The sequence below is a fragment of the Octopus bimaculoides genome, chromosome 11, assembly GCF_046866305.1.
Source record: "Octopus bimaculoides isolate indiv1 chromosome 11, ASM4686630v1, whole genome shotgun sequence".
NCBI classification, from domain to species: Eukaryota; Metazoa; Mollusca; class Cephalopoda; order Octopoda; family Octopodidae; genus Octopus; species Octopus bimaculoides.
In genome coordinates this window covers 6,309,026-6,334,886 of record NC_142938.1, presented here as the reverse complement: position 1 = coordinate 6,334,886, position 25,861 = coordinate 6,309,026, and the positions used below count along the sequence as shown (strand labels likewise).

The following is a 25,861-nucleotide window of genomic DNA, read 5'->3' as shown; positions in this document are numbered from 1 at the left end:
TCATTCACTGAATAGCCATTCACTGGGAAAATAAATAAATAAAACAACAATTAGAAAATGTAAACATTTCATTGCACTTAACACAAAAAAAAAATTGGTATAAATTGGCAAAGATTAGACTCCATTAGTACCCAGCCTTTACCTAGATTTCTTTTAGTCTGATTTCCATTTCTGTATTTTTACTTGGTCATCTGGTCATTCCTATAAAGTTCACTGAACTCACAGAATGATTACATAAAAAACTAAGTTAATTGGTCTTATTCTGAATAGAAACAAATATTTTATTATGGTCTTCTAGTCAAAATATCTCAAGTATTCTAGAGTTTTTTTTTTTGTTTTTTTTTCATTTCCTAGGCTGGGTTTTTTTCTGTTTTTTTTTTTACCTAAAAATAACTCTTATCTCTTTTAATCACTTGTGAAATGTATAGAGATATTGAATGAAGGAGAACAATCAAAGTCTTCCAATTACACTGATAATTTTTGTTGTTTTATTGATCTCATGGCATGGCTGTGTGGTTAAGAAGTTTGCTTCCCAACCATGTGGTCTTGGGTTCAGTCCCACTGTGCAGCATCTTGAACAAGTGTCTTCTGCTAGAGACCTTAACCCTGACCAATTTTCCACTTACAATAGTCCTTCATTTAGACTCTAGCTTGTATTTCAGACATTCATTATCATTTTAATGTCTACATTTCCATACTTACAAGGGTCAGATATTATTTATTAAGGCAGATGCTCTTCTTATCACCAACTCTCACTTGTTTCCATGCAAGGTTCCCATAGTCCTTCAAACACGGATAACAGAATGGTGAGATATTGTATTCACAGAAGATTGCAAATGAACGACATCATTTGGATGATGATATCATATGCTCTTTTATTTGTTTGTCATTTGACTGCGGCCATGCTGGAGCACTGCCTTTAGTCGAGCAAATGAACCCCAGGACTTATTCTTTGTAAGCCTAGTACTTATTCTATCGGTATCTTTTGCTGAACCACTAAGTTACGGGGACCTAAACACACCAGCATCGATTGTCAAGCAATGTTGGGGGGACAAATATACACACACACAGACATACATATATATATATATATATATATATATATATATACGATAGGCTTCTTTCATTTTCTTTCTACCAAATCCACTAACAAGGCTTTGGTCGGCCAGAGGCTATAGTAGAAGACACTTGCCTAAGGTGCCACGCAGTGGGACTGAACCCGGAACCATGTGGTTGGTAGGCAAACTACTTACCACACAGCCACGATATCAAAGCAAAAAAATATAAACGCACATACACACAGGTTAACAAAGTGGGGATGGATAAGATAAAGGCAAAAGATTGTGTTGAGTAGCAATAAAGGTGGCTCCTGCACTGACAGGGTCACCAAGTACATGCAAGACATTAAAAAAAAAACTTCTGAGGAAAAGAGGCATTGGAGGATATGATGATGAAAAGGTTATAGTGAGACAGATACAGGTGTCTTGCTGTAGAGGAAGTATAAGGTTATCCAGCTGGAGAGAGAGAGAGAGAGAAAGATCCGAAATGAAGACAGAAATAGGTGTGCTACTGCAAAGGAAATGCACGGAGACCCAACCTGAAGGAAGTGCAGGAGAAGAAGAGAGAGTGGGAGACAAGCAGGATAGAGGTGGTGGCAAAATGCCGGGCAGACTCACAAGGAGCAGGGGTCAGAATATAAATGAGATTGCTGAGTAAAGGAAGAGAGGTATGTAGATGGTGGCAAGTGCAGGGCATACCCTTGAGGTTCAAATGCCGTAATCTAAGTGGGAGTGAGATTAAAGAGTGTGGGTAAGTGGCGAAAGACCTGGGTATATATAGAGTTGGAGGGGCTACAGTAAAGAAACATGTTTTTGATAAGTAAAATAATGCTGTTTTTTGCTTTATTGTAATACAATTGCAATATATCACTAGAATTATCATCATCATCATCATCATCAAACATCCATTGTCCATGCTGGCATGGGTTGGACTGGTTGACCAGAGATGGCAAGCTGTGGGGTGCTACACCAGGCTCCAGTCTGATTTGGCATGGTTTCTACAGCTGGATGCTAATCACTTTACAGAGTGTAATGGGTGTTTTTTCATACGGCGCCAGCAGCAGTGAGGTCACCGAATAACTTACAAGACAAGACTTCTCAACTGAGTGGAGAGGAGTCTTCAGGGAAGTGATTTTATACCAGGTGATGAGAGGTTAGGGTATGAATAGAGAAACAGAAATGGGTATCTTGCTGTAGAGGAGATATATGACAACCCCAGTGAGAGAGAGAGAAGAGAAAGAGAAGATGGGGAAGATGTGACAGAGGCTGAGATACACTCAAGTTTGCAGAGAGGTGCATGTAAGTGAAGTGGAATGAAGGATTGCATAGGGTGAGAGGGGGAGTAAATTCATGAGGGTGTAATGGGAAGTGGAGAGGAAGGAATATAGTGGGTGGATGCAAATAGAGGGAGGTGGGGCTTTAAGAGTGTATGCGGTAGGGAAGAGATCCAACAGAGACATACTGTGTGCAGATAAGTTGGGGAGGGTGGGAAAGACCTACATAATATAATCTGAAATATAATCTGTAGGAAAAAAATAATAAATAAATGAAAAAAAAATCCATAAAAAGATGGGAGATATTAGGGATATTTTAACCCTTGGTCTACCATGTGTAGCACCAATGACTCCTGCAGTACAAAAGGAATATATTTGTTCTGTATTGTGGGAGTCAGCAGTGATACCGATGCTATAAATCAATATGGTAGCTTATATAGTGAAACAGAATATATATCTGGTTTTAAAATTTTTTAAAAAATAAATAATTCATTACATAATTAGGCCACTGGTGCAAAAGAAAATATGGTGAAAAATTGGCTGGGTAGTCAAAGCATTAAATTCTAGATAAGGTAGGCGTAGGAGTGACTGTGTGATAAGCAGCTTGCTTACTACCCACATGGTTCCGGGTTCATTCCCACTGTGTGGTACCTTGGGCAAGTGTCTTCTACTATAGCCTCAGGCCAACCAAAGCCTTGTGAGTGGATTTGGTAGAAGGAAACTGAAAGAAGCCCGTCATATATATGTATATATATCTATGTGTGTGTATATATTTGTGTGTCTGTGTTTGTCCCCCCCCCCCAACATCGCTTGACAACCGATGCTGGTGTGTTTACGTCCCCGTAACTTAGCGGTTCGGCAAAAGAGACCGATAGAATAAGCAGTAGGCTTTCAAAGAATAAGTCCTGGAGTCGATTTCCTCGACTAAAGGCGGTGCTCCAACATGGCCACAGTCAAATGACTGAAACAAGTAAAATAGTAAAGGTGTGTTGGAATAAAAATTTGAATTTATGAGAGAAAAGTGTGAACCCTTTCACCTGTTAATGTTTATGTGGAAGTCAAAACAAGTCAATATTTGTAAAATATAACCTTTTGAGTAAAAGGTAAAAAAAATATTTTCAGATCACGTCATAAATCTGAGATGATTCATGATCTGGGAGACTGCTTTTAGTTGGTTTGAATCATATTTGATTCATTCACCAATGGATTTTAGGTTTATAGCAATATACAACATGAAAGGAAAGAGAATGTAGTTAAAGGTGAATAATTAAAGTTATTTTGATCTAAAATTATTTCAAAACAGATATTTTTTCATCATCATGTATCATCTGTTTTCATTTGCTTTGCATAAATATTACAAACTTAAAATAAGCTTAAAATATAGGGATTAATCCTTTAAAATTGTTTATGCTACTCTGGGATGGGTGTGTCAAATGTTAGTCCCAAATGTTGAATAAATCTAATCCTCTTAACACATGTTAGCATGATTTTATTATTATTATTATTATTATTTTTGAATCAAATCAGAGGAGTCAATTTTTTTTTCATTTCTCCTTTATTGTTGCCCAAATAAATTATTTTAAAATTAAATTAGTAAACTAAACTAAACGAAAATTAATTTTTTGTTTTTCTTAACACTAAGTCCTTATGCTAACGACATCCACAGTTTTGTAATAAAGTCTGGTTGTCTCTGCAAACACGACCTTTACAAAGGTTGTAGGCTGTTTTACCTGCTTCGGATTATCTGGATATAAACAATTTGATTGCTGATCAGTTTGGGTGTCAGCAGATGCCACTTATGTGATGCTGACATATCAGATACAACCTCTAAATTAAAATACATGAATATTGATCAGTTATAGCTACAGTTGGCAAGTAAGCCTATCTTCTTTTCTTTCACAGGACTCCATTGGACACGGATCAGAGCTACATTGGTGAGTTCACTTTTACTAAACTAGCAAAACTTTTTACTAATGATTAACCATCTTTCTTACAAATATTTTCTTTATTTTCTTTTATTTCTTCTTAAAGTTTCCATGAATATGTACTTAAACTACAATAAAAGTCAAATGTTCATCAACATTTATTTGGTCACATATATATGTTATATATAAAAATATATCATAACTCTAGCAGAACATAAGTACAACAACTGGGTGTGCTACAAATATTAAGGTGTACTTGAATAGCTCAGCCTTTTTTTTATAAAAAATAAGATGCATATGTTTAAATGATTGTGTATTTATATATTAGATACACACACACACACATTTATAGTGTAAAAAACTAAAATAGATTGAAACAGTGTAGAATTGAATTGAACAGGGTTCCTCAAATTGAATATATACCTTGCCATGTTCCATATATGCTTGTACATATTAGCACCTAAATATGAATGAGGTATTTTTACATACAATTCCATAAGTGTGTGTGTGCAAGCATGTATATATATTTTTGTGTGTGTATATATATACACATATATATATATATATATACACATATAATTGTTAAACAGGGCAACAAATGTCAAGGCAAGGCAAACAACTCAAGTCATATATATTATTACTGGAAAAAATTCAAAGTCTTACACCTGTTTCTGAGATATCCCCGAGTATGGGATATTCTGCCACCAGAGAATCCAGCGTACCTAATCATTTAGATCACCTGTGAACTAAACCCCCATACTTTGTATATATATATAGATATATAGATATAGATATAGATATTTATATGTATATATTAAAAGTGGATATTAAATGATAATGATGATATACATACATATGTATGTATGCATGTATGTGTATGCATGTATGCATGTATGTGTGTATATGTGTATGTATATATCCAGTGAGAAGGGATCAGATAATCGAGACATTTACCTGAGGCAGTACTCACATGAGTGGTGTCTATCTGAAATTGTATAGAGGAAAGTTAAGTTTCTGCTGTAGGAATATTGGTTTCAAACAAACAGAAAATCCAGAAGGTTTATTACTGTTACTCAGTATGACCAACAAGTGAAGACTGGAGTTGTTGGTATTAATTCATTGCATTGTTTACAATTGTTTCATCAACATGTGGGTAACAAATTAGACATCACGTATGCTGACAAAGAGTGAACAATGATATAGTCGTGCTCCTTATGAAGTGTATATTGCCATAAGGCCTCTACAGTCATTTAATCAATAATCAGATGAATGATATTTTCATTCTAGGGTTGATAAAATGAGTTATTGTAATACAATATATTCATTATTTGTCAAAGAAATGAGTACTGCCTCCTAAAATAATTAAATCAGATCTTTACTCTCTGTTCTATCCTCCTTTCTGAGCCACTCCTGTATCTCCCACCTTACCCCTCCATTTACAAGTATTTCCCATTGTCTGCAATCGCCACCCTTGCTCATCACTCACTACATTAACTTCTACCTCCACCTGTTTACTCACCCCTAACACTCCTATGAAAGCATCCACACACTCTCTCATCCCTGAGCATTGCCCACTGTCCATATCCTCTTTTATATACTCACATTCTTGTACTTTAAGAGTTTGCTCTTGCACCCCATCGCTACTTACCTTTATCTCCTCCTGTCATGTATCTCCTCTATAGCAAAGCCTCTGTGCTTGTCCCTCTATCATACTTTAGCTTTTCTACACCTGGCATAAAACCACCCACCTTCCCCTCCCAAATACTTCCGCTTAGTTTTGGGAGTTTTTCCCCCTTCCTTTGTTTACTATTCTTTTCAGTCTTACAAATTACATGGCAACCTCACTAGTGTTGGTGACACAAAAAAAGCAACCAGTACAATCTGTAAAGTAGCTGGTGTTAGGAAGGGCATCCAGCTTTAGAAACCATGCCAAAGATGACACTGGAGCTCTACGCAACTGTGCAGCTCATCAAACCTCGGTCAAACCATCCAATCCTTGCCAGCTTTGAAGCCGACATTAAATGATGCTGCTGATGATGATGATGATAACAATGATGATGATGATGACAATGATGATGATGATGACAATGATGATGATGACAACATCAACACAACAACAACGACAACGATGATAATGATGATTAAAGAAATTAATATTTATACAAATTATAAGCATCTATACGTTTATAATCCAAAAGTTGACCTTCCTGGATTTTACCCTTAGACATGGAAGTTATTTACCCTATCTTGAGACAAGTATATACTACCCCTACAGAAAACCCAATGAGTAAACAATCTACATTCATGAATATTCCAACCACCCTCCAGCTGTAATCAGAAACCTGGTTACATGTATCAGTGGAAGAATCTCCAACCTATCATCGGATAGAGAGAGACATTCTTAAAAGGCAGCATACCATTATAACAAGGCTCAAGTGTTTTTACTGACAAGTTAGTATGCATGAAGGATTCCCCATCTTCACCCACAAACTGTAAGTATTCTTGAGCAAGACACTTTATTTTATGTTGCTCCAGTTCACTCAGCCGTGGAAATGTGTTGTAATGTCACAGGTGCCAAGCTGTATCGGTTCCTTTGCCTTTCCTTTCAATAACATTTGTGGCATGGAGTGGGGAGGCTGGTGTGCATGGGTAACTGCTGGTCTTCCATAAACATCCTTGCCCAGACACATGCCTCAGAGGGGAACCTTCTTGGTGCAATCCTATGGTTATTTATGACCAAAGGGGGTCTTTACCTGATATTTATATACATACACACACATACATATATGTATATATCTAATATAAAAAATGCAAAAACTAATTTCTGTGTGTCGGTGTGTCATACTTCAAACCACTCTATCACTATTCATTGACATTTCTACTATTGCTCATGTTGGGATGAGAGTAATAGCAGGCATAGAGATGCTGAGGGTGGTCGCAAAGACAGACAGAGAGAAAGAGCAAGAAAAAGAGAGAGACAAAGAAATTTAGGGAGAGTTGATGATGTTTTTATTAAAAGTAATAGTGTTGATGGTGACAGTGGGAGTAATAATAAGAAAGAGAGAAAGAGTGGGTGTGTGACAGAAAGAGGGACTGAACACTGAACTAACATACTGAACACAATCTTTTTACACACACATTTAGCCTTTTTGTGATGGTAATGGGGTGATAGTAATAGCATGAGCTATAGTTGTGATAGAGGCAGAGGTGGTGGTGATGATGGTCGTAGTGGTAGCCGAAGCGGTCAAGGATGACGGTGAGAGTAAGTGATGTAAAAGACAGTGATGATAGTGGTGGAGGGGAAGGCGGCGAAGTCAAAGGTATTGATGGCGGTGGCGTCAGAAGTCTGAATGGTGCGTATGGCAGATGTGGAAGTGATGGTGGTGATACTGTTGTTTATCATGCAGCTTTGCAATAAGTTCCCAGTCAACAAATTATATCATTGTTTTGATGAAAATTGTTCATTGCTTGAAAAATATTGGTCAAGTTTAATAAAATTTGATCCATGAAGTGTCATTGTTGGGCCCAAGGGCTAATGAAGAGCCCTCCACAGGGGATAGCCTGATAGGGTGGATTTTAAGCTGTATTTATATGTGTGTGTGTGTGTGTGTGTATATATATATATATATATATATATATATATACATTGATAACAATAAGGATTATGATGAAGTTGCATAGCATTACCTTTAATTCTTTTAATATATATACAACTTTACATAGACCTACACATGTTTCAACTGCACCAATTAGTATGACATATAAGGTCACTGTAAAGAAACAACTGTAGATCATTAGTTTACCATGATAAACACTTGTAAAACACAAGTATCCATAATTAGTACCACTGAGCGTCCATGATTAGTACCTCTGAGTGTCCATGATTAGTACCTCTGAGTGTCCATGATTAGTACCACTGAGCGTCCATGATTAGTACCTAGTGATAGGCTGAAGTGAGATGACCAGTAATCACATGAAACTGCAGGTTATGCTGTGATAACAGCAAGGAGTCCCTCACTCGTGTACCCTGACACCATCCTCATGCTCAGATGAATTTTCATCACATCTACTAATTAACCCATCGCTGGGACCCTAACAAGTGCTACCACTCTGGGTCAGAGTGGACCTGGGAATAATAGTGGCTAAGTGGTGGCTCCACACACTCAAAACCCTAGAATTCCCATATCAAGACCCCGATACCAGATTCAGTTTAAAGTCTTACCCAGGGCTCTCCATGTTTAATAGTGATCAACAGTGGATCAGAGGGGGCTCTACACACCTCAAAACCTTGGAACTCCTGAATGAGGGCCCTATTACTAGATGCAGTTTAAAGCCATACCCAGGGCATACATACATATATACATACATACATGCATACATACATACATACATACATACTTGCATGCATACATACATACATACATACATACATACATGCATGCTTATATACATACATGCATACATACATGCATGCATGCATGCATACATACATACATGCATACATACATGTATACATACATGCATGCATACATACATGCATGCAGACAGACATACATGTTCTTTTTTGCTGGGGAAAATGGTTCTTAAAGTATATATATTAAGCTATAAATAACAGCTTGTAAATGTTGAGTTGAAAAACTCTTTTGAACAGAATAAATCGACAGCTGTTTTCAACATTTCCTATCCAAACGGGTTTTCTTTGTTGTGACAATGTTATTAAAATTAATGAAAATGTGTAAAAGAATAATCTGTACAGAAAATACTTTAAGCAATCATCATCATCATCAACCCCTGGACATTACTGTTATGAGTCCTAAGGGCTGGTTAGCTGGTTTCCATGGCATAGAAATGACCAAAATCACAATATTTCCCTTGAAACAGATGCCAGTTTGTCATGAGGTTATTCACTTACAGTAGAGGTACCTGGAGCAATGTGAAACGAAGAATCCAAGATTCACGACCATAATCTTGTGATCACGAGTACAACACCCTAACCCTAACCCTAACCCTAACCACTAGGCTTTGCACCTTTGCCAATTGTTTTATAAATAATATAAGCCTTGCGTATAGAATGGACTTCAGTCTTCTGTTTCATTCAGTAGTTATAAAGCAAAGAATATAGCAGAAGATTGTTATAGATTTGAATAAGTAGCAGACGGAACAGCAGGCTGAATAACTACTGCAAAAGTTATTTTATTCTCTTGATTAAAAATGTTAAAATTAACAAACAGAAAGCCTGGCAAAGATAGTAATCTTTTTTGTAAGTCAAGAATGAAATGAATGTCTATTATAACCATAATATATTGCAATATTGTATTAATGCATGTGAGCAATGCTTAAGCAATGGGGAATTTACAGCAAAATATATAGATGTTGTTGAAGTTATTTATAAATTTTCACAAGGTTAAGATATATATATATATATATATAATTCCTCACAAGGTTAGTTGCAACACCAGCTTCTCTAATCCTTATCAGTTTCAAATACAGAGGTGATGGCAACTTATGTAAATGGTGTAAAAATAGCACAGACTTTAAAGAAGTGTGTACGTGTTACAGAAATTGATCATTTTTTAAAGTATTTATGGACTGACTTGCTGTGAGGTCAAATTCTGATTACAGCAAAATGCAGCTAGCATGAAGGTTTCTGTGAGATATTAAGCTTTTAAAATAAACACTATAAAAGCTAAGGGTGAGCTGGCAGAATTGGACAAAATATTTATCAGTATTTCTTCCAGCTTTTTATATTCTGAGTTCAAAATACTGCTGAGGTTAGTTTTGCCTATCATCAATTCAGGGTCAATAGCGGTAAGAAAATCTCAAGAGAGCTGAACAGCAGAAAGTCTTCAGAGAAGAAACCCTGCTTGGACAAATGTTTCAGCTTTTATCTTTTTACACTCTAAGGGGGCTGGGCCACATTCAGGGCCAACCCTAGGGTTGCTGGTGCCCCAGGCAAGTTGAACTTTGGCATGTACAATCTGACGGTCATGGAAATTTCCTTGTCTTTGTCATGCCCTCCTCGGTGCCCCCTAGCACATGGCATTCCCAGCGACTGCCCGAGTTGCCAGTACCTTGAGCCAGTCCTGGCCATATCCAGGTCATGACCCCTTCTGCTGATACCTTTTAGAGACTTATGCATTTGAACCACTTGGAGATTTTGTTAAGTTGTAACTTCTCTCTGTTGATTGGGATCAATGTAATCAACTATATCCCTTCTTCCCAAATTGTTGGCCTTGAACCCAACAATGGATTAGTATCCCATTGAAGCAATATACTGTGATCTCATTCATTTATACACCATGGAAACTAAGTAACTGGTCTTTTGAATCCTAGGGCTCAAAAAAAAAATAATAGGTTTGCAGATGTATATTAAACAGATTTACAGGAATTTCTTTTCTGTGTTGTCTCATCTATCTGTGTAAATTTTTAAATACCTTATTTCACTTAAATCCTTTAAACTATTCTCAACTTACATCAACCCCAGTGTTCAACTAGTATGTATTTTATCAACCCTGAAAAGACAGAAGACAACATCAATCCCAGAAAGTTAAGAGCCAAAAGAAATGCCCCCAAACATTTTGTCTCTGTCTGACTTATAAACACCTATTATACAATCAACATATGCTACAAATAAGGCAGCAAGTTGACAGGAACGATAGCATGCAAGGCGAAATGCTTAGCGGTATTTCATCTGCTGTTATGTTCTGAGTTCAAATTCCGCCAAGGTCGACTTTGCCTTTCATCCTTTCGGGGTCGATAAATTAAGTACCAGTTACGCATTAGGGTCGATGTAATTGACTCAATCCTTTTCTCTGTCCTTGTTTGTCTCCTCTATGTTTAGCCCCCTGTGGGCAATAAAGAAATAAATATATGCTTCAAATTTCTTCTCTTCCCTGTCCATGTTTCTCTACAGACGCAGTTTGATAGTTTCACTCTAAAGTGAAAGTTGTTGTTGGATATTTAACAATAGCAGCAACTCAGTATTCTTCCCCTTACACTGCTCAATCTAGACACAATGTTACAGTTATTTTAACACTCCCACTAATAATTACACTACCAACATAGTCAAGTGACTGAGGGGACCTGGTCTCTGGTTTAAAGATAATCACTCTAGTGATGCTTTTCACCCATCTTCACCCCAACAATCTCAATGGCCCTGCAAAATAATTAGGAGTACCACTCCTCTGCTGGCTAAGCCATTAAAATTAAAAATTGCTTCCCTCACCAAATATCCTTCCTTCATTAATTAATTAAGATATGGATGCAGTTAGGGCTGTGCAATTAACAGCTCATTTCTCAAATGCAGGATTTCAGGTTCAGCCCTGAGCTGATCTATGCCTTGGGAATAAAGTTGGTGGACAGAAGCTGCATGAAGTCTGGTGTACATGTTGTGTGTGTGTCTGTGTGTGTGTGTGTGTGTGTGTGTGTGAGTGTGTATGTGTGTGTGTATATGTGTGTGTGTACATGCATGCATATTTGTGTGGGGGGTACAAAACTGTACAAATACTATTATATATATATATATATATATATATATATATATATATATATGTATGTATGTATGTATATATATATATATATATATATATATATATATATATATATATATATATATATATACATACACATGCATGTGTGTGTATACAAGACTGAAAATCCTGCCATGTGTGTGTGTACAAACCTACATATCTTAGTGTATCTGTACATGTGCATAAGTGAGATGTATGTGTCGGCGGCGGCGGTGGTGGTGGTGGTGGTGGTGGTGAAGGTGGCAGTGGCAGCAGAGGTGGTAGTGGCAGTAGCAGCGGCAGTGGTGGTGGCAACGGTGGTGGCAGCAGTGGTGGCAGCGGTGGTGGCAATAACGACATCAAGTATTTAGCAACATGCAGATGCTTCCACATCAAAACTGAAAATGAATGTTGTAATTATGCCTGAAATCTAATCAACAACACTGGTGATGTTACGAACGGGGACAAGCCTATTTAGGTTAACGAGGTGATTGCAGTGAACATATAATTTTTCATAGACATTCCAACCAAAAGCATTGTTTAAAAGGAAAGTAAAAAGTCGTAACATTACAAGAATTTGGAATTTGAAAGCTATTTAGCTTCCTTGTGAACAATGCTTTTGTGGCAATATGAGTCATTTTTGAGGTGTTGGGGTTTGTATGCTTCAGTGTCCCTTAGTGCTATGCCAGCAAAATGCAAGCGCCTGGTGGTGCCTCCCATGTTGGACAGGTTGAAGGATAAAAACCAGGCTAATATGGATCACCTCTTCTCTTCCTAAAGGTAAAAACAGTTTTATGTAGGGCCACAACTGCTACCTAGAAAAAAACAAAGTTACAGAAGCATTGATGACAATCCAAAATCAACAACAGCTGGGAGAAGAAGCCCCTTCCTTAACCCCTTTGTTACCAACCCTGCTGAAACCAGCTCTGACTCTGGTACAAATGCCTTGATTTCATAAGTTTTGAATTAAAATCTTCCACCAAACCTTAATCACAATTTATGTTCCTAACACTAGCTTAATGATAAATTATTTTACTAAATTCTTTGTTATATTTAACGTAATTGAAAGAAACACAGAGCATCTCAAAATAAATACGGTAACGAAAGGGTTAAGGAAACATAAAACATAAAATTGAAAGGAAGCAGAGCTGTAAAAGCAAGGATTTCAACTGGAAAGAAACAGCTAAGACAAACCCAAATTTGAAAACAGGGGAGAAATGTCATCAATGACTAATGTTCCATAGAAAGAAAAGGACTTGAGTAAGTGGCAGAGTATAAAAACAGAAGTAATAATAATTGGTGATGAAGTGGGTATGATGAAAAAAAGCACAAACACAATGTTATTGGTTTCAAATTTTGGCACAAGCCAGCAGTTTCAGGGGAGGGGGTAAATCATTTACATTGACCACAGTACTCAACTGGTACTTATTTTATCAAATATAAAACCCTTTTTATTAAAAGGGTTCTGTGTTTGAGAGATGAGGAATTATGTACATCATTTACATTTACATTTGACAGATATTTGTTCTCATCTTGTTTTTGTTGTTAACACCAAACAAGATGAGGACAAATATCCATCAAATGTAAATGATGTAAATGATGTAAATAATGTAAAAAATGAACCCTAAAAAGATTCAAGGTAAAGTTGACCTTTGTGATATTAAAATTCAGAATGCTAAGACAGACAAAATGTTGTAATGTATTTTGCCCAGCTTGCTAACATTTCTGCCGGCTCACTGTCTTAAAATGAGAATATTATTGAAAGACACTTTTAATTCAGTAACGCCATAAGCACAGCACATATTCTATGCAATCATCTCTTAATACTTTAAGACACTTAATAAGAACAACATTAAAATAAAGAATAAGAACAACATTTAAATAACACAACAGTGATCAATCAATAAAAATAAGTGTGACATAGTGAATTAGATGTATTGCAAATACCTTCTTCTTGCTCTAACAGGAAAAACAATACTGGATATACCTCAATATGACAAAGGTGTATCTAGTGGTACACTTGCCTGAAATTTCCGTCATCGTCGTCGTCAACACCACAATGCTAGTATAGGTTAGATGAATAAATATTGGTTTCAAATTTTGGCACAAGGCCAGCAATTTCAAAGGTGGGAGATAAGTCAGTTATATCGACCTTGAAAGGATGAAAGGCAAAGTTAACCCCAGGGGGAATTTGATCTTGGAACATAAAAACAAATGAAATGCCGCTAAACATTTTTTCCAATTCTGCCAGCTCGCCACTCTAACACAAATATTATTGAAGCATTGTTTTGCTGCTGCATACCTTTCCTCACTAATCCTTACCATTTTTTCTCAGTAAGTTCCACAAGGCTCTGGCAGGGGGTGGCATGTCGAACCCTGCTGTACTTTTTCACTACAACTTTCTCTCACTCTTTCTTCCTGTTTCTGTTGTACCTGTATTTCAAAAGGGCCAGCCTTGTGACACTCTGTGTCATGCTGAACCTCCCTGAGAACTACATTAAGGGTACACGTGTTTGTGGAGTGCTCAGCCACTTGCATGTTAATTTCATGAGCAGGCTGTTCCATTGATCGGATCAACTGGAACCCTCATCATCGTAACCGACGAACTGCCATAGTAATATATATATATATGAGCCTGGTGCAACCATCTGGCTCACCAGTCCTCAGTCAAACAGTCCAAACCATGCCAGTATGGAAAACGGATGTGAAACGATGAGGATGATGATGATGATATATATATATATATATATATATATATATATATATATATATATATATATACATATATATACATATGCATGCATGCATACATACATACATACATACATACATACATGCATACATACATACATGAAACATAAGTAAGATTCAGGTGTTGTTAGAAACAGCCTTAATGTATTGACACCTGTATCTCTACTGTTACTCATTTATACACACACACACACACACGCATAATTATATATGTACGCATATATGATGACCATGTAGTGTGTGTTTGTATGTGTGTGTGTGTGTGTGTTTTGCCAATATATGTATCAGTGAAGGATATAAATGCTCAGCAAGACACCTTTTGAAAAAATCTAGTTTCAGACACATCCTCATTATCTTTGTTATCAAACATTCTGTTAACGAATGACTGGCTCACTGGAAACCCCATAACGAACCCTTCATTACTGTTCACAAATTGTGATATAATATTATAACACTAAATGAATACTAAATGAATACCATCATTAATTAATACTTTAAAACATTTTTGTCAATATAAGTGACTAAATAATATTTCTTGATCTTTTTTTTATGGGTTTTTTTACTAATTAATTTCCAAATTCTAAAACAGGTTAACACTGATCTGTGCTCCCTTCCATTACATCTTTGCCCTGGAGGAAACGAGTTGTAATTAAAATAGCATAGACAAATAAGAGTGGAGTTCAAGTTAATATTTACCCTTGACATTTTGCTTTTGCTAGAGACATTGATCTTCTTACTCTCATTAAAACACACATAATACAGCTAATCTGCATGATAATCTAATCAATGCCAATACTTTATATCGTCACAACTAACTTCATACAGCTTTAGAGGGAAACATCAGGTTGTATATATATATATATATATATATATATATATATATATATATATATATATATATATATATATATATATATGTATGTATATATATGTATAATGTATATATATATATATATATATATATATATATATATATATATATTTATTTATTTATTTATTTATGTGTTTCAGCCAAGTGGCTGCGGTCATGCTGGTATATACTCTTTACTCTTTTACTTGTTTCAGTCATTTGACTGTGGCCATGCTGGAGCACCGCCTTTAGTCGAGCAAATCGACCCCAGGACTTATTCTTTGTAAGCCTAGTACTTATTCTATTGATCTCTTTTGCCAAACCGCTAAGTTATGGGGGACGTAAACACACCAGCAAAGGTTGTCAAGCAATGTTGTGGGGACAGACACAAACACATACACACACATGCATATATATATACATATATACGACGGGCTTCTTTCAGTTTCCGTCTACCAAATCCACTCACAAGGCTTTGGTCGGCCCAAGGCTTTGGTCGGCCCAAGGCTTTGGTCGGCCCAAGGCTTTGGTCGGCCCAAGGCTTTGGTCGGCCCAAAGCTTTGGTCGGCCCAAGGCTTTGGTCGGCCCAAGGCTATAGTAGAAGGAACCATATATATATAAGGTCAAGTGGAAGATTTCCAGTACAGAATAACTATGTGCAGGCATGGGCGTGTGGTTAAGAAGCTGGTTCCTCAACGATGTGATCTTGAGTTCAGTCCTATTGCATGGCACCTTAGGCAAGTGTCTTCTACTATAACCCCAGGTTCAAATGTCACCATGATTGACTTTGCCTTTCATCTTTTTGGGGGTCAATAAAATAAGTACCAGTTGAATACTGGGGGCCAATGTAATTGACATACCCACTTCCCTGAAATTGTTGGCCTTGTGCCAAAATTAGAAATTATTATTATTATTATTATTATACTTTGCAGCATTTTATCTGTCTTTACATTCTAAGTTTTAATTCCGCCAAGGTCGACTTTTCCTTCCATCCATTCAGGGTTGGTAAAATAAGAACCATTTGAGCACTGGGGTGGGGGTGGGGTGAGGAGTGTCAATGTAATTGGCTTGTCCCCTCCCCAAAATTGCTGGCATTGTGCCCAAATATGAAATCAATATCCCAGACACCAATCACCATCCTCTGATTCTACAAACACTTGTGGTTTGTAAAAGCACTTACCTTAATTTTGTTGACGATGACAGTAATTCGTTTATTTCCATTGCAGAATTATGGTGTTCCTTATGGTGTTCCTTACATTGTTTGTTTCCATTGCAGAATTATGGTGTTCCTTATATTGTTAGTTACATTCATCTGCATCTTTTATGGAGTACAGCTAATCCGGCTCCTTGCCTCTGACTGTGACCTTGTTCTCCAATGGAAACTGAAATTTGGAAACACTATGGGTAAGTTCCAAGCAAAACTGGATGCAGTGGCATGCAATGTTTTGTCCATAAATTTGTGTCAAACACAGGCATGGCTGTGTGGTTAAGAAGTCTGCTTCTCAAATTCATGGTTTCAGGTTCAATCCTGCTGCATGGCATTTTGGGCAAGTGTCTTCTACTATAGCCCCAGGACAGCCAAAACTTGTGAATGGATTTGGTAGATGGAAACTGAAAGAAGTATGTCGCCTGAAGGCACCAAATATGAGAGACAACAGTAAGCGAGAGAATGGTTAAAGAATTAAACAATTAAAAGCATGACATTAAGGATTATGTCATTTGGATATTCATGTACCATGGTTTGGGGTTCTTGCCCACTGGCCTCAACCCACATGACTTGCTGTTGTCTCTATCATATTTCGGTGCCTTCAGGTGGTGGATTTGGGATTTTGGCTCCTATTTCTAAACAAGTTTGATGCTTTATGTGTCCTTAAATTTAGTGCTAATTTTGAATTTTAATTTATAGCTATATATTGCTATTTAAAAACCTGGAACCACCTATATTATTACTGTTATTATTATCAATTACTTATATTCACCACAGGTAATATTAACAATGATAATATCTTTCTTCAAGTGTTTACATTCAAATTTTAGTCATACACACACACATACAGACATGCATATATATGTGTGTGTATGTATGTATGTATGTATGTACGTATGTATGTATGTATGTATGTGTGTGTGTCTATGTGTATGCATGCATACACATAGAATATTCGGGCCCGATACGGTCAGTTTAAATGTTAAAAGGTTAAATACACTAATGTATCTGTTTTACTTTTGTTTTTCAGCGGCGCTGAGTGGTCAAGTGGTGTGGATAACAGGAGCATCCAGTGGAGTGGGTGAACAATTAGCTTTAGAATTTGCTGCTGCAGGATGTAAGCTGGTACTATCAGCAAGACGTCCAGATGAGTTGGAACGTGTCAAGCATCAATGTATAGGTAAGTGAGAAAATTTAAAAGAAGAGGCTTATTCGCCTGAAATAATATTTTGTCATAATTCTTAAATGTAATTATTAATATTTCTTTTGTAATTTTTGTGTTTTTTCTGAAAACTTTATCATAGACGTAGGAGTGGCTGTGTGGTAAGTAGCTTGCTTACCAACCACATGGTGCTGGGTTCGTTCCCACTGTGTGGCACCGTGGGCAAGTATCTTCTACTATAGCCTCAGGTTGATCAAAAGCCTTGTGAGTGGATTTGGTAGATGGAAACTGAAAGAAGCCCATCGTATATATGTATGTATATGTGTGTGTGTGTGTGTGTGTGTGTGTGTGTGTGTGTGTGTGTGTGTATGTTTGTGTGTCTGTGTTTGTCCCCCCACCCCAACATCGCTTGACGACTGATGCTAGTGTGTTTACGTCTCCGTAACTTAGCGGTTCGGCAAAACAGACCGATAGAATAAGTACGAGGCATCCAAAGAATAAGTTCTGGGGTCGATTTGCTCGACTAAAAGGCAGTGCTCCAGCATGGCCACAGACAAATGACTGAAGCAAGTAAATGAATAAATCAACACAAAGAGCCATGGAAAGGAAACATTGAAGAAAAACACATCAACCTTTATTTTATGTTTAGATTAGAAAAATATCAAATATTTCTTTTTAAGTTTTCATAAGAACAGCTTGTCAATGTCTCACTTTTGTTTCTCTGATATTATAGAAAGTGGTCGTATTTCTCCGGATGATGTCTTGGTTGTACCTCTAGACTTGTTGGATTTCGGAAGCCATCCTCATGCTGTCATGAATGTTTTACAGTATTATTCCCAGGTATAAAAATTATTGAGTATTCTGAAGCAGTGGTTCTAAACCAAGCTCATTATGACCCTTGTGGGGTCACATCAGATTTTGTTTTTAAAATTCATTTGCAATGAATTGGTTACATTTCCACAATACACAAAATATTAACACGTTGATTCTTATTTTACTTCGATGGACCCTCCTAACCATTTGATGTTAATAAAAGACCCTCAGGAAGTGTATAAAAAAATTGTTAATATTTTGTGTATTGTGGAAATGTAACCGATTCATTGCAAATAAATTTTAAAAACAAAATTTGATGTGAATATATATATATATATATATATATATATATATATATATATATATATATATATATATATATATATATATATATGTAGTTATATATATATATGTATATAATTAAATATATATACATATATACATATATATATATATATATATATATATATATATATATATATATATATATAGTTATATTTATATATATATATATATATATATATATATATATATATATATATATATATATATATATATATATATATATATATAGTTATATATATATATATATGTGTGGTTATCTATCTATCTATACACATACACACACACACATGTATATATATATAAAGAGAGAGAGAAGCCAGCAACCAGACATTGTGATAATGCATAAATCTAAGGACTTGGCATTTCAAGAAAAACTAAGGGTTTTTTTGTTTTTCATGTTTAAAGTAAAAAAAGGAAACAAATTAAAAAGTGAGAAGAATAATGAAATGCTCAGTTGTGAAGCTAGGTTAGGAGGCAAGAGGGGTGGTCTTCCCCAGGTGATGCTTTTATAAGGGCGGCACTTTTAAGTCTGCTGTATAAAACTATATAGGCTTAGGGGCCCGGTGGGGAAGCATCAAACTCAAAGGCTGTCCCCAGGTGGTCCACACTCTAGCTACACCGCTGGATATACTATAAATTCGACATTTTAGAAATAGCAATAATGATATGCCCCAAGGGCATCGCATATCAAGTTTTTAAAAAGCTTTGCATAAGTATAAAGAAACTTCAAAGGTAACTTTGATGTGTTTATCAATCCATGAATTTCACATTTTCAACTGAGACATTATAAACTTATATAAAAATGGGGAATGGAATTTGTACATCATATTAAATAAATTCACCACTTCCTTAGTCGTTCTATTATTACACAAAGAATTTAAATACCATATTTGATGCTATAAAAAACACATGGACATGTTAGATGCAGTTCAGTTTCAAGAGCGCATTTTCATGAAAATTGTTTACTGTGCGTTAAAGTTCAATGCATGCTGCTCACTATCCCAAAGATGAAGGATTTGCAGGAATTCTTCCATCAATGGAACTGATGCTGGATAAAGTGTGTGGTTTCAGAATGGGACAACTTTGATGGAGATTAAATGCTGAATCGATATGTGTTGTAGTTTTCATTTGGTAGATGATACTTTTTGATCAGACCTTGTACACACACGCACACACACATTCACTTAATACACACATACACACTCACACATATATATTCACTTAATACACACACACACACACACACATATATACTTAATACACACACACACATCCACTTAATACACACACATACATTCACTTAATACACACACACACACATATACACTTAATACACACACACAGACCCATCCACTTAATACACACATATTCACTTATTACACACACACACACCCATATTCACTTAATACACACACACACACATATTTACTTAATACGTGCACGCACACACACATATATATATATTCAGTTAATACACACACACACAAGCACACATATATATTCACTTACACACACGCAAGCACACACACACACATGCATATACATGTATAATCAGTCACATAGAATTGAATACTATTGTCAAATGTGATCTTTTATTAATCCAGTGTTTTTATATCTTGCTCAGATTGACATCCTAGTAAACAATGCCGGACGCAGTCAACGAGCAGCATGGGAAGAGACCTCATTGGACGTAGACCGATACTGCATGGAATTAAACGTTCTTGGTACATTGTCTCTCACCAAGAATGTTCTACCTCATATGATAAACCGAGGAGAAGGCCACATAGTTGTAATGGGGGCTGTTGAAGGGAAAATAGGTATATTTCATATTTCTATCTTGTTATCTAACTTTTCAAATTAAACAGTTCATACCTTTTTCTTGCTATATTCAAACATTAACTCATGAAAATTTATTCATTTTAATTTTAGATGTCTGTTTGAATGTCAGTATGGATGTCTAGATATATGAATGTGCCACATAAAAAGGTGCCATGTTAAGAGCACTAGTGCTGGTGTCACATTAAAAAGTACGCGGCACGCTATGTAAAGTGGTTTGGAGAATCTGCATCAATTTCTTTTGCTCTTTTACTGTGAAACCAAATGTTTCTAGGGTTTTTTGTGCAAAAAGGTTTCCAAGGATTTTGTTGGTACATCACCCAATGCACCTACGATGATGGGTACACATGAGAATTCATAGTCAGCATACAAGAGCTGTAAGTTCTGTGTTAATTTGCCATAAATATTCTCTGTTTCCTGGAATTTTGATTGTACATTCACATTTGCTGAGCAGCAGACCTCTGCAACAGTGCCTGATTTTTGCTCCTGTCCCATAGAACAATATCAGGTCTGTTATGTTTGCACTGAACTGATGTCTTTATTAGGGTGTTCCACCAGTATTTCTTGTTTTTAAAGGTGTGAATACCTGCTAGTTCTGACATCCCTTCAATGTATACATCAGGATATATGTATGTATGTATGTATGTCCAAAACAATTCTTCAGGGCACAGTTGAGGAAGGGTGAAAGAGAAGCAGACTGAGAAAATCCTGGTCTGATAACCTCAAGGTCTGGACAGATCACAATACTGTAACCTGGAAATAAATGGTTACTAAGGGATGACTTCATGCTCCCAGAACTCCCAAGCTGGAGCCTCATCACCAGATGCAGTTTAATGCCATAACCAGGACATACAAACATACAATGAGCTACTTTGCAGTTCTTATCCCTCAAATCCTCTAATAAGGCTTCACTCAGCCTAGGGCTATACCAAAGAGACTTGCCCAAGGAACTGAGCCTAAATAACACAGTTATGGCCATATTTATGGTTTTATCTTGCTTTTTTTTTTTAGTAGTTTTTCCATAAATTTGATGTCTCTAGCTACTTGAATTCAAAAAATTAATAAAACATTTGAGTTTTTTCTTTTTATTTTCAATTATCTTTTTTTATAATTCAGGTGCACCTTTTTCGGCTTCTTATACTGGTGCCAAGCATGCTCTTCAGGTTAGTGCAACCAATATTCAAATTATTCTTCATTTAAGTTCTCTCTTCCAGGTAATTCTTCTTGTATATAAATACCACATAGTTTTCAGTTATTCTAGGAATTTCCGCAGCAACCAAATTATTCAGAAATCAAAAAACCAACCGATCTTCCTACAATCCTTTCTGGAAGGATGTAACGATTAGTCATCAATCAAAGGTTAAACATTTATATCACCATACTCTCCTTCAAGAATGGAGCATTGGAATTTTTTTTCTTTTAATCAATATTGTTCTAACTCAATTGAGTACCTTATGTGATACAAGGATGACCATGGGTTAAACAACAACAATGACAAAGAATTATTAAGGTTGATTTTGCCTTTCATCCCTTCGGGGTCAATGAAATAAGTACCAGTTATGTACTGGGAATAGATGTAATCAACTAGCCCTCACCCCCACCCCTAAAAAATTTCAGGCCTTGTGTTCATAGTAGATAGGATTATCACTATTGTTATTATTATTATTATTATTGTTGTTGTTGTTCAGTAGTTTTATTTTTATAACGTGCTTTCACTTCACTACCTAGTGCAGCTCTGTGCGCCTTGGGTATGTGCTGTGGTTTGCTGAGATGCTCTTATGGTTACTGTATTGAAAGTGTTTTGCGTAGGATGTGTGCAGTGCCCAGTAGGGCAATTTTCTGTATGTTGTTATTATTATTATTATTATCATTATTATTATTACTATTATTATTATATCTATTTTATATTTCCATAAAATTGTGCTAACAATGCGACTTAATCCATTAATCTTATAATATATTCTATAAAAAAATCACATTTCTTTTTTATTTCAGGGATATTTTGATAGTCTTCGATTAGAGATGCACAACCACAACATTGGTGTGTCAATTATTTGCCCTGGGCCAACTTTCTCAAATCTTCTGGAAAATGCATTCACAGGAACTATTGCTACTGTAAGGCATCCATTTGACCATAATTTACTCTTTTACTCTTTTACTTGTTTCAGTCATTTGACAGCGGCCATGCTGGAGCACTGCCTTTAGTCGAGCAAATCGATCCCAGGACTTATTCTTTATAAACCTAGTACTTATTTGGTAGACGGAAACTGAATGAAGCCTGTCGTATATATGTGTATATATATATATATATATATATATATATATATATATATATGTATGCGTGTGTATATGTTTGTGTGTCTGCGTTTCTCCCCCACCAACATCACTTGACAACCGATGCTGGTGTGTTTACATCCCTGTAACTTAGCGGTTCGGCAAAAGAGACCGATAGAATAAGTACTAGGCTTACAAAGAATAAGTCCTGGGGTCAATTTGCTCAACTAAAAGCGGTGCTCCAGCATGGCCACAGTCAAATGACTGAAACAAGTAAAGAGAGTAAGATATTTTTGGGGGAATGTATTATGATTTATAACATTACTACTATAGGAAATTATTGCTCTGCGTTACAAGTTTTCGTTTTATGAGTGGTCTCTGGGAACAAATTAACTCATATATTGAGGCACTACTATATACAGATATGAAATATTTAGCGTGAATTTCATCTGTCTTTACATTCTGAGTTCAAATTCCACCGAGGTCGACTTTGCTTTTCATCTTTTCAGGGTCAATAAATTAAGTACCAGTTGCTGGTACTGGGGTCAATCTAATCGACTAGCCTCCTCCCTAAAAAAAAAATTTGGCCCTTGTTGCCTAAAGTAGAAAAGAATAATTAGTATGAATTTAATTCCCACCATGAGAATTTCATGCAAGATTTTGTATATAATTTTCTTCCACTTTAAATAGGATTGGCTTAAAAATTACTTCTTTCAATCTTTTTCCAGAATTATGGCATGAAGATGGACCCTAATGATAGACGAATGGACACAGGACGCTGCGCCCGACTTATAATTCTTGCTGTGGCCAACAAGTTAGATGAGGTCTGGATTGCTAGACATCCCCTGCTTTTGGTGATGTACTTGTGTCAGTATTGTCCTTCTGTTGGACAATGGTAAGTTATATGCACTTCAGTTGTGTCCATGACATACTAAGCTTTGTGGGAACTAGAACACAGATTAGTCAAAATGATTATGAAAGCAATAGGAGCAATATCATAGCTGGGGTGGAGAAAGGTAAGAGGGGAGGGGAGTGGAATCAGGTGGAGGGGAAGAGGGGAGGGGAGGCGAAGAGGAGGGGGTTGGGAGGGGAGATGGGTGAGGGGAAAGGAAGGAGAGGAGAAGGGGTATCTGCCCTGGGAGATGCTTTTATGAAGGTGGCACTTTTCGGTCTACTGTATCAGTCTGTACAGGCTTATACCCACAAGAGGGTACCTCTACCCTTATTTTGAGTGGGCGGCATGTTTCGCCTTTGTATAACCTACCACAGCATCATTAGATGGAGTACACACAGTTCTTAGTCATATTCTCACCATCCGTGTGATTAGTTACGGTTCAGTTCAGTCCATTATCACTGAAGATTTAGGTATGAGACACACGTCTGCCAAGCTTGTGGCAAAACTGCTTTCCGCTGACCAAAAGGACACTCGGGTTGCAGTTGCACAAGATCTCCTTCATTGTGTCAAGAAGAATGGACATTTTTTTGAAAACTTGGCACAGGTCTCTGAGCAGGAATCACCAAGCTTTTGACAAAACTTGATGCAGATTCTCTGTTCAACTTTATCTGTCATGGTCAATACGATGATCACATGCTACATATGTTCCTTCCAAGCATTGCTGTAAACAGCAGAAGTGAGCTAGAATGTTAAAACTTAGTGCACATACACAACAAAGTTCAAGGTCAATCTGTGCCAAGCAGCTTCACTCTGCATGCTTCAGCTTCGGTACTATGGCAACAGTCTGGATACTTATTGATCAGACCGCATGTGTATGTATGTGTGTGTGTGTGTGTGTGTTTTTTAACCCTTTAGCATTCATATTATTCCGTCAAATGTAATACTTATTCACATTGTTTTGAATTAATCATACATAATCTTGTAGTTTTGAGATTTTGCTGATGTGATTGTATATTTTTAGAATGACATTTTAGGGTAGGTGTGAGAGGCTGGATCTGGCTAGTTTGAACTTATGTTCAAAATAGTTAGAATATTTAGGCTTGATATGGCCAGTTTGAATGCTAAACACTTAAGATAATTAATAAAATAAGTTTTTTCTACCTGTTTTAGGGTTCTCTGCCATTTCGGTAAAAAGATGTTATTGACTGCAAAGAGTGGAGCACGTGTATAAAAGAAGACCAACAACAAAAACAACGAATAATCATTTTAAAAACATTTTTCATTCTTATATTAAGGTTGGTATAGTCATTTTTAGATGTGTAAAGATTTGAATATTTTCAGCGTACCTTTTTAAAACAACATTGTTCTTTAACTTTTTTTTGTGTATTTCAGAGAATCTTTCCAGGAGGAAGACTTTTGGAAAGCACAAAAGAAATTCTGTGAAAAAGCAGGCTTGCCTTGTTTGCAGTTTGGACATTTGTATATTTGCACCGTAGTAGTGTAGGCCGGTCCTGCTAGAGATATCAGTAATAAACTATTTATATAAAACATGACTGTGTTACTTTTTTACTTACAATTATTTTTATATTTACTGATAATAAAAAGACAATGAGTAAGCAGAATTGTTAGCACACCTATGGCACTCTGTCGGTTACGATGACATTCTTGCTCCTCTTTCTCCACCTCTATGATTCTTTCTCTTTCAGTGTGTGTGTGCGTGTGTATGTGGCATTCTATTACTCATTGTCTACCACCAAGATTTGTATATGAATTCAACCTTCACTTCTTGTATTAATTCTCTCTCTCTCCAAACACACACAATGTAAAATGTGACCAAAGGAATTCACCAACCAACCTACATATCTTACTCCCCCCCCCCCACTATGGACCATAGGCCATTGACAACTGTTCTTAACACTGGGCTGTCTTTTCTGCTTCTCTCCCAACTTTTTTAGCTCTACAT

At 36.4% G+C, this 25,861-nt stretch overlaps 1 protein-coding gene across 1 annotated transcript; it reads left to right on the top strand.

The window, feature by feature from the left end:
* The first annotated feature begins 2,447 nt into the window (after nt 1-2,447).
* LOC106877148 (dehydrogenase/reductase SDR family member 7) lies at nt 2,448-25,448 on the top strand. The gene is made up of 10 exons (XM_089359270.1): nt 2,448-4,266; nt 16,643-16,770; nt 17,604-17,753; nt 18,469-18,575; nt 20,518-20,710; nt 21,846-21,892; nt 22,725-22,844; nt 23,732-23,898; nt 25,069-25,193; nt 25,291-25,448. Exons 2-9 carry the CDS (start codon nt 16,647-16,649, stop codon nt 25,127-25,129), a joined length of 969 nt encoding a protein of 322 aa, XP_089215396.1. The 5' UTR covers nt 2,448-4,266; nt 16,643-16,646; the 3' UTR covers nt 25,130-25,193; nt 25,291-25,448.
* Nucleotides 25,449-25,861: the final 413 nt, after the last annotated feature.